The sequence below is a fragment of the Beta vulgaris genome, chromosome 3 (genome assembly GCF_026745355.1).
Source record: "Beta vulgaris subsp. vulgaris cultivar EL10 chromosome 3, EL10.2, whole genome shotgun sequence".
In the NCBI taxonomy this organism is placed as follows: Eukaryota; Viridiplantae; Streptophyta; class Magnoliopsida; order Caryophyllales; family Amaranthaceae; genus Beta; species Beta vulgaris.
In genome coordinates this window covers 27,511,879-27,522,637 of record NC_079204.1, presented here as the reverse complement: position 1 = coordinate 27,522,637, position 10,759 = coordinate 27,511,879, and the positions used below count along the sequence as shown (strand labels likewise).

General features: G+C 32.3%; 1 protein-coding gene across 1 annotated transcript; it reads right to left on the bottom strand.

The window, feature by feature from the left end:
- Window positions 1-4,852: 4,852 nt before the first annotated feature.
- LOC104884041 (hypothetical protein) lies at window positions 4,853-10,485 on the bottom strand. Its single transcript, XM_010668632.4, has 7 exons — window positions 10,017-10,485; window positions 9,764-9,881; window positions 9,421-9,509; window positions 9,267-9,313; window positions 9,074-9,162; window positions 7,807-7,940; window positions 4,853-5,822 (listed from the first exon to the last, which is right to left on the bottom strand). The coding sequence occupies exons 1-7, from the start codon at window positions 10,170-10,172 to the stop codon at window positions 5,082-5,084; spliced, it is 1,374 nt and encodes a 457-aa protein (XP_010666934.1). The 5' UTR covers window positions 10,173-10,485; the 3' UTR covers window positions 4,853-5,081.
- Window positions 10,486-10,759: the final 274 nt, after the last annotated feature.

The window sequence follows — 10,759 nt, the reverse complement described above, 5'->3', positions numbered from 1 at the left end:
GTAAAATCGGCCTCAACAACACCAAGTATGGCTTGAGTGTAGTCAATAGTATGACCTGAAGCGCGTGCAACCTACAGCATGAACTATGAGTTTGGATGTAGCCCATCACATGAACTGTGGGTTTGGACTTTGGAGGTATTAGTATGAATCTTTATTACTTACTACTTTATTAGTTTATTAATACTTTACTACTTTATACGCAATATACTTGAAGTATTAAAGCTTGACCATCATCATGGTTGTTGTTATATATTCTTTATTTTATTATTAAATATCATTATTATTACGTACGATTACAAATATAACTAAAACCATTATATAGACTAGCTCAAGCTTCCTATTTCTATTCCGCACTATATATATTTCATTTGGCACAAAAGAAAGGTAATTATATCTAACTTAACAAACATGTATATTTGGTAATTTTCTCACTCTCATGATTTTTATTGCTGAGCCAACTAACTTAAGCATCGGAGACTATTCGCCTCGAAACTCCCCGGCAAGTCTCTTGTTTGCAAGTGACGACCCATATGGAGATTAGATCTAATTTTATCAAACTCATACCTAATTAGTAAAGTCCAATTTACTAATCCCACTCACATTACTGTTTTTGCTAAAAACAATATAATAGAGTTGATGAAGTTTAGGTGAACATATTTACATTCGTGAAATGGAAATCATTAATGCAAATTAAATCTTGTTCCAAAAAAAATGTAATGAAAATGATCGCTTTCTTATTTCTGTATCCAACACTTAAAATCGGCAACATGCTCTAAATTCTTTATAATAAGCATCAGTCACTGCATCAAGATATGGAAACGAACCTATTGTATATGTGTACATACGTATCGTGTCTCTCCATTTGAGTATTCAATTATATACATATCGTGGTTTTAATTGGTCTGATCCAAGGGAGAACGCTCGGAAGAGCCATAATCAAATTTGTTTTTAAAATCATAAAGCCTATTTATTTGTATTAAAGATCATTATTTTCTTATCTGCTAGTTTTTATATATGATTGTCTAGCTTATACTTTTATCACCAACAAGTTATTATTTGGACAACTCGATAGGAATTCAGTAATTGTGATTGCTTAATAACATGTGCCACTAGAAAATAGTCTATTTATGTTTTTAAATGTTTAATGAACCAACCAAAACTAATTTTTTAGGGGGTGCTTGAAAATATTATATGGTCGTTCTTTTGCATAAAACTTGATATCAATTGATATTAATTAGTAAAGGCCAGCAATGTGCGAACGTGGTTCATGACCGTGTTCATACCCCCATCCCAGAATTCAATTTTTGGTTCGCGACCATTAATGAAGTTATGACGTGGAAATCTACATTGGATAAGTCGCTAAGATGTCCAAAATTTTGTAAATATCCAATTGTGTTTATGAATTTTCTCCTAAATACTTGTTGGTGACTTTAAAAACGTTTTTAATAAAACTTTTGAAATGAAGTAGGCAAATACGACTCACACCACATAGGCGAATAAAATTATACCTAGAATATAGTTGCTTATTGCACAACAAATCTCTCACTAGTCAGACATAATAAGCCAAGAGTCCAATTAATCTCATCAACTTTAACTGATCGTTAGACCTTAGAAGTCATTATTGGTCTTTCTAGCATTCAAGTTTCAAATTGGGAGCTTCTTTATAGAGTTGGCCTTGTTTTCCTTTCCCACATTATCAAGCATGTGTCTTCTAGATACGGAAAAAATATGACAATGACATTCTACTAGAATCAATTTGAACTTGAAAATTGACTCAATCATCACCAAATAAAAAAAGAACGAAAAACAAAAGTAAAAAAAAGCTTGGAGTTGGAGTATAACAACAATTTACATCAATCACATCAATCATCTTTTTTTTCAAAGTTAACTTAGGCATCGTTTAATACTACTTACGTCTTTTAGTTGACCTGTTTCCCTTCGACATCCATGTCAATGCACTATACATTGAGACGGAACTAACAAGATTTCACATTTTAAGTACAAATCATAAAAAATAGTCAAAGTTACACATATCAATAGTGTCAAAAGTCAAATCATGCCATCTAAAAAAATGGAGGAAGTACTTATTAACATTTTAGACTTCGAGATTAAAACATTTTAATACTAAAAGTCTTATGCTGTTCGATGTAAGAACCAAGATCACTAATTTCTATTCACAATTTTCTCTGTCCACAGTTTTCACACAAAATGATAATTTTGACAAATTGACATCCCTCTTCATTAGGGATAGAAACGGGTCGGACTTGAAACGAATTATGCATAATCCGACTCTGACCCAACAAGAAGCCGGATTTTAAATCCGAGTCCGACTTAAAATCCGAATCCGACTTAAAATCCGAAAATCAGACTTATTTTTCTGCCCATATACAATAAACTAATCATTACAATTTATTCTAATAATCATATGAAAATCTTATATATTACAGATAATCTAAATATTACTATTATTTTAACAATCATTTCTTCAATGGAAAAATCTTATATAATACAATTGGCTAAAAGTCGAAGTCAGGTTATACATAATTAATACATTAACATAAATAAGAAAAAAGAATCGATTGACTCAAAGTTGGAGTCAGATTATTTTATGAGATCCGACTCTGATCCATTGGCTCATGAACTTTTCAAATGGAGTCGGAGTCGGATTACTTTTTTGTCGGAGTCTACTCGAATTTTTTCCTTCGGAGTGGAGCGAACATCAGTCGGACCCCGACTCTGTTGGAACTAATACTAAAGCGGAAGAAGTATATAATTGGAGAAACAAACTGATTTTTATTTACTTGCACAACTACAAACTCACGTCTTGCACTACTACTTAAATAGAGAATAAATGATAAACCACTAAGCTAAATTGATGGAAGCATAATCCACCATATCCTATTTTCATGCGACTATATTTGACCCACTAACAACAACTAAATACTCCACTACATACATAACCAAAACACTAAAAACGATATTCCTAAAAATACTCCAACTAAGTTTGAATCAATCAACCAATAACACACCCCCTTGATTCAAACTTACTGAACTCGACTACGAACTACCAAGATACAAGTAACACAACCATGAACAAAACCACGACTTCACGGCACAACTGCGACACTCGACTTTAGAAGAGTTCTTCTTCGACCTTTTGAACATAATTTACTACGATCTCGATTTTCTTCACGACCTCGGCCTCGACCTCCTTCGTAACCGCGACGACTACCTTAACCATAACTACGACCACTTGCATACCCACGACCTCGACAACCCATTAAATGGGAACCCATCGACACAGTAAACGAACAAGCACACCCATTTCTCTCTTTTTTTTTTGTTTACACGCACATAACAAAACACTCTCAAACATTTTCACTCAAATTTGGAACAACTGACAGACATTTTTTTTTTGTTTTTTTTTACGACTCACAACTTTTTGTCGGGTACCTCTGGTGGCTCCTCCGGTTCTTCATGCCCGCTCTCAACAATATCCCATAACTCTTGGGATTGAAACATGGTTTGCATTTTAATACTCCATAAATGATACTTCTCACCCTTAAAAATTGGAATGAAGGGTTGAGATGATATATTAACACCATTGTTTGCCATCACTTACACTCACTGTGTTTGCCGACTCAAATCTCACTCGACCCACAACAATTTTTGAAACCACGACTCACGACTTTTAAAGGTTTAGGATCGAACCCAGATTGGCTCTGATACCATGTTGGAACTAATACTAAAGCGGAAGAAGTATATAATTGGAGAAACAAACTGATTTTTATTCACTTGCACAACTACAAACTCACGTCTTGCACTACTACTTAAATAGAGAATAAATGATAAACCAATAAGCTAAATTGATGGAAGCATAATCCACCATATCCTATTTTCATGCGACTATATTTGACCCACTAACAACAACTAAATACTCCACTACATACATAACCAAAACACTAAAAACGATATTCCTAAAAGTACTCCAACTAAGTTTGAATCAATCAACCAACAGACTCGATTGCCATCCCTACTCTTCATATGTCGTCTCCCGACCAACCCTTGATCTATGTAAAATTATATTCCCATTAATTTAATAACACCCACACGAGGGCCGAATCTAATTACATCAATCTGCGTCTTCATTGACTAAGAAACTTATATAACTTTAAAGTAATGTGGGGAAATTTTTATAGGTAATCGAGTCTTTAGACAGTTTATGTTTGATAATCAACAACGTAATTTATACGAAATAGGAGTATCATATAATCATATGCAGGTTAATTAATCACATCAGAGCACAATATAGCAAAGGAATATTAAAAGTACAATAAAAAAAACAATGATATATGTCCATTTGAATTGACTTTTGTGTGAAGTTTTGTTTTATTATGTAACATCCTTGTTTTTTTTCTCTATGTAATTGTGTGTTGTAACTTGTAATACCTTAATTAATTTAAACTCAAGGTCTATAGTTAACGAAAATTTCAACAATATTCATCATTAATGTCACGTTATCAAATTGAACATCTTACAATTTCATTTTATACTAAAGTCTTGAGCTTCAAGGGTGTTTGTGGATCATACCCTTTGACCAATGTAATTGATAGATCCTCTGGGCATAGTTATCTTAATATTTTCTATTTAATTTGAGATGCATATAAAGGTTGGTTTATGAAGTAGAGCGTGTACTGTGTAGGATATATAAATTGTGCTTTGGGTATCAATTTGGTCTCCAATCTCTCAAACATGCATAGGTGCATGCTTATTGAGCTCTAAGAAAATTATGACTTTTACCATTAACTAAAAAATGCTTATTTTTAGTTGCTAAATATAGATAGCCAAAATAAATTAATCAAGATTTACCTTTAATTCAATGTAATGTAACTATCTATTGGAACGATGACAAAATATGAAAAACTAAAACATAATAATAACAGCTTTATAATATAATTTTGACATGATGATATATATCATTGACTCATTGTTCATTTACTCAATATACTTATGTACTCTCCTCAGCAGTTTCATTCACTTTTTTCCTGTTTTTTTTTTTTTTTTTTTGGGGTAAAATTTGGTCAAAACCGTTGAGAGACTGACATATGACGACGCCGAAGATGTTGTGGAGCAACAATGGAGATCAACCCACCAAGTGGAGGCTTCATTTTTGATCGGTAGATCATCTCATCATACGGTCTACGATAAAACTTGAAGTAGGGGAAAAAAGCTCCTCGAGATTTCTCAGCCTTGCTAGTGACGTGGCATGTTGGACCCACCTGCTCCCGCCGTCCAAACAAAGCTGCAGCCGGTGAGTGTAGAAATGACGGCTTCGGTGTACGTGGCTGCTTCACGGAAGCCACGTCAGCATTGTGTGACTTCTGAGGTAGTGGCGTTGAAGGGATGAAGTTCTTCCTTAACAGCTTATCTCCACCGTTGAAATTGTACCCGCCGCCACGTGGCGTTCTGTCAATGGGTGATGCAAAGGAGAAGGAACGAGGGTTGGGGCCTAGGATGGATGATGTGGGGTTGGCCGCTATTGTGGGGCCAACCTTAGATGATGATGTGTCACTTGTTAGGCTTAGGTACCAAGGTTTAAGGGAGTCGAAATTGTGAGAGACTGTGAAGGAGAAACGAGAGGATGCACATGCACCGATTTTGGCGGTCGAAGGGTGAACCGGGATTGAGGATGCGTCGAATCGGAGTGAAGCAGCTCGTGGGTACATTGAGAAGTCGTTGTAGTCTAGTGAGATTGAGTCTTCGAAGTCTGTTGAGGAGATTATTGTGGTTAAGTTTGATAGTTCCACAAATGGGCGCACTCCCTACAAAAAAATTTCAATTTTATGTCGTTAAGTAGAAGAGAAAATAATTAGCAACGGAAGGAATAAGATAGTCTCACCAGAAAATAAAGGTAATATATACACTACATTTATTAAAAAACTTAATTAATCAAACTAATAATATTATAAATTTATTAGAATTGATTAAACTTATCTACACTAATGTAAATGTGTTATTATTGACACTTATTTTTTAAGGTGAATAGCTTGTGAGACTTAATTAATCCAGCACAGTAGGTAGAGTTACAAAGTTATTTCTTGCCAAAACTCCTCTATTTGGTTGGGAAAAATCAGAAATATAAAAAAAAAAGCATTGATAGTATACTGGTCTTAAAGAGAAAGCATTCTAAATATTGGTCTCAGCAAAAGTTTCTGTCTGTAAAAAAAAACACAAGTTTCTGAAGTTACAAACAATAAATAATTACACATATTCCTACCTGAAGTTTCTATAATACTACCCCAGTTTTTTTTAATTGCAACGAGTAGACATAAAATGTGAGTAGAAAATGTCTAATCGTTGAAACTAAAAAAACAGAGGTAGTATAAATTAACAAAAGGCAATTATATAAAAAAAGAAAAGTGTGCAAAAGTCAAGGTACTAACAGGCAAGTAGGCAACAATGTGTTCACAACTTGAGATTCCTTTGTACTAAAATTTTACAGAGAAATGTTATCACTGTATAACAACCTACATAGCCATGTGCCCCTGAAACAGAAAAGGAAAAAAGAAGGTGCAGGGATACTACAAAATAACCCAGTGCACAGTAACATGCAAATTCACTGGCCCATTACCCCAAAAGGAGCATAAAAGGAAGGGATAAACTTAGCTAACTTGGGTAAACTTTCAGCACACTGTAAACCAAACCTAACAAATTTTGACTAAAACCAATAAAATCATGATTATTATTATTATGAGCCTACCACCAAGAAAATCATGTCTCTTTTCAACGGTTATGATTGGAAGATAATTCCCCAGTTACAACTCTTCCTCCATTCCATTCCACAGCTTTTTTATGAGTTTATTCAAATTTAGTTTCCCTCCTTCATCACTCTTAGCTTGGTTCATATTCTACATGTGAACCCCTAAAAAGACTTTACAATCATTGGTTTTCCCCAAACGGCTCTATCCATCTATTCCTTAGCTTCTCTTTACAAAAAGTAACATTTTCTATTCTGCATGTCAACATACATATAAAGACTTTAAATCATTTTTCATCCTCCATTACTTAACCATTAATCATCATTGTAAACACTTACTAAAGTTGATTAGTATCTAGGCTTTGGCTTTGCAAAAGTCATCACTTGCTAATAGCAAAGTTGCGAATCTTAATTAATGTACAATAAACTCCACTTTCTCGGTTTTCTAGGTTCAAATACTATAAGCTACCTAAAATGATACTAGATCTTTTATGAATTCAAACAGTTAATTTAAGGAATAAACCAAAGATATATACTACATCATATTTAAATTTAAACTCTCTTTATATTTCTTTATTAGATAAGATGATGGCTTATTTCTTAAACCATTCATATGATGTGTCACCTCATATGTTTATGTGAATTGTGATAGGAGAAAGAGACTACTAGAAGTCTAGAACCACTTAACAAAAAATGTGTTAACAGATAGTATTTCAAATTTACATTTAGAAAGAGACACTAGAACCACTCAACTCAATATATCTCTATTTTCACTTTCTTATATATACACTGTTGATTATTACCATAAACACTCTTCTAAGAAAATAAACTATCTAATAATAAAATGCATGTCTTCCATTTAGATGCATTTTCCAAGTTTATATGGAGTATTATGCAAATTAATTTAATTCGAATGTCGTAATTGATCATTCCCATAACTCAATATTATATTAATCTCGACAAATTATCAATAAAATTCAAATCACACATATATAGTAAATAATAATGTATAAGTAGAGTAAAGTTGAAAATATAAGAAAATAGAGTACCTTCCAAAGATAATTAAAGAGAGAGGGAGGGTCGATGAGGAAGGCCTTGTGAAGACGGCCAGGATAGTACTCAGCCACAATCTTCAATGTTGGTAGCACTATGTTCATAAAAGCTGATGCCGATCTGAAAAAGCCTGCGTTTTCATTTTTCACTCACAATGGTCAAAACAAACATCTAGTACATCATGCCAGCTCATATTAATTACCCTTTCTATTCATTTATTTATTACCATTATCATTATCATTATCATTATCATTATTATGAAACTTGTCTTTTGTAAATTAATACCGTCCGTTTTTTAAATAGACGTAACATATATAAAAATTATAAGTACATATTTGGAAATGTATATCAAGATTAATCCAACAAAATCCACATAATTATTTTTTTCCTTATATATAAATAATATTTGTCTATTCATGATAATAAAAGAGGTGGATGAATAATATCCAAACTCAACATGTTACATTTAAAAAAAATAAGAGTATAGTAAATTAAAATATATATAAAAAAGTTCATTCTCTAACTCAGTAACCAAAAAAGAAAATACTCCGTATGTCAGAGACTAAAAATTGACCAATCTTAGGATATAAAGCATTCCATAAGTTTCTTAACATTCCAAATTTACCCTTGGAACCCAACCTATGGATCGTTCCTCGATAGCGACTTATCAGGGGTAGTCCGGACAATTCTGAGGTAAAAAGTTTTTTGTTCCACTCCCCAACAAATTGAATTGCTGGTATTCCGACACAACAAAGGTTTGCTTTTTCAGGGGAGGGACAAACTATGCAATAAGTCATGTCATTTAATGAGTTATCTGAAAATAAATACTCCATTTGCATTGTTATTTTTAATTAAGGAATTTAGGCGTGCTCTTAAAAAGATACAAATATGTAAGAAAAAGAAAGGAATACATGAATTTCAGGGGAAAAAGAAAATGAAAGAGCTGCAAAAAGTAATAAAAACGCTGCATTATTTCTAGAACAATACAAAAAGAGAAGGGAATTAATTAAAGGGATTTGGGAATCAAAATAAAGTGTGTTTAAGCCTGATAATCCAGATTCAGCCTTTTTATGAGGGAATCAATTAAATGTGAATGACGATTCCACCCTTATTTTTCATTTTTTTTATTAAGGCGGGAAATAGTTTAAACTTGAGTGTTTTAATAATGAGAAGAACATTTTAGTACATCAAAAAAGAAAGCAAATGCTATATAAATACTACTATATAATGAGATGCAACAAGTAAAGAAAATAAAAATCTTACTTGCATCAAAAAGGATAACAAATTGTTCAACGTTTTTGTGCATTGTTTGAACTGCTACTTCAAGTGTGAAAACCATCAAACGAGTAAATCTGTAAAGAGTAGCACATTATTAATTAACATAAACATTTTTAATTTAATTAATTAATTTTAAAAAAAGGAAAAAAGGGTAATAAATATAGTTTGGTGAACTTACAGTTTCTGAGAATGGAACTTCTGATAATCTTGCTTGATCCGGAAAACCTAGGAAAATTATTAAACACAGCTAAAGCCTTGAGACTTTATTCTAATTTCTAAACCGGTTCTTATTTAAATTTAAAAAGAATAAATAAATAAACAAAAGAAAATACCATCACAGGTCTGGATTCTTCATCATGGCCAGCTACATAGGCTACTCCATCCGCAAGCTCCCCAGAAAACTCATCCGCTATTAAACTTTCTACATTTTTATTTTTTCATAAATAATAAACAAAAAAACTGATTAAAAATAAGGAAAATGTGTTTGATAAAATTTGTCGTATCTTTTTGTTTTACGAAATAGATCATTTTTTTAGTAACTTTATATTTCAAAAATATACTTTTTAGAGAAGTGTAAATGAATAGGATCTTATGTTTGTCTTGGTATAAGTTGAATTTCAAAGTTAGAAAAAAAAGAAAGACAAAACGAAACTAGAGTTTCAAGTTTCAACTTACCAATGCCAATAGTATCTCGCCACGTAAGACAACTTCTCAAGAGCTTAGCTGCCTTCTTTACATTTTCACCTTTCACCTTCAGAAACCTCTCTACACAACCTGTGTTGCAGAACTTTTCCTTTTATTTTATTTTTTCCAAAAATAGAAAACAAGAAGAAAAGGAAATTAAAGTTAGTGATGAAATATAAGAGAATTCAGGTTATTTTTTTTAAGAAATTAACTATATATAATTATATAAATTGAAACTAATTACTTGTTTAAGAGAGAGAGGAGATTGTTTTCTGAGAATGTGAAGAACTGAATCAACTTTTGTGCTCTCAGTCTGTTGTCGTTGTTGTTGTTGTTGTTGTTGTCGTTGTCGTTGTTGCTGTTCTTGTTGATGTTGCTGGAATTCTTTGATCTTCCCCATTAAATTTAGCTCCTCAAAATATAGAAAAAAACACAGAAACTTAAGTTAAGATGAAGTTGAGGATGTTTGTTTGTTTGTTTAGTTTCAGTTTTTATACCAAACTTGTTATTCACGCAACCATTGAAAACAAGTGTGTTTTCAGCTTGCAGAAGAAAGAGAAAGTGTAAGAGAGCGAAATGAAGAGAGAGGGAGAAGGGAAATGCAGAGTATAATAGAGTTGCGGCAGTGACGCACTAAGAATGGCAGTATTTATAACAAAGCCGACTTTATTTATTTATTAATGTGTAATGTTTGATGAATGTATGATTTAAATTTTTTAAAAGGTTGTTAGTTTAACGTCAGTTTTCCCTCACGTCAAAATGTTCCATCTCACGGCTAGTTTTCGTTTTCCTTTTCCCTTTTTCTTTTTTTATATACTTGCTTTATTTTTTTTACTTGTAATATTTCGACTTTGACACTTATAAACACTTCATATAATTTGACCATTAATATGTGTCATTATATATTTTTAAAAATATAAAAATTTGAAATACTTCTTCCATTTGATTTTAAATGAAACGTTTGCTTTTTCACACAACCCAACACGA

Bases quoted from the DNA above. Each gene is read 5' to 3' on its own strand.
- LOC104884041 (XM_010668632.4), bottom strand. From the start codon at position 10,172: ATGGGGAAGATCAAAGAATTCCAGCAACATCAACAAGAACAGCAACAA. The intron at 9,882-10,016 runs GTAATTAGTTTC...ATAAAATAAAAG, and splicing joins CTCCTCTCTCTCTTAAACAA to GAAAAGTTCTGCAACACAGG. The intron at 9,314-9,420 runs GTATTTTCTTTT...TAATTTTCCTAG, and splicing joins AAGAATCCAGACCTGTGATG to GTTTTCCGGATCAAGCAAGA.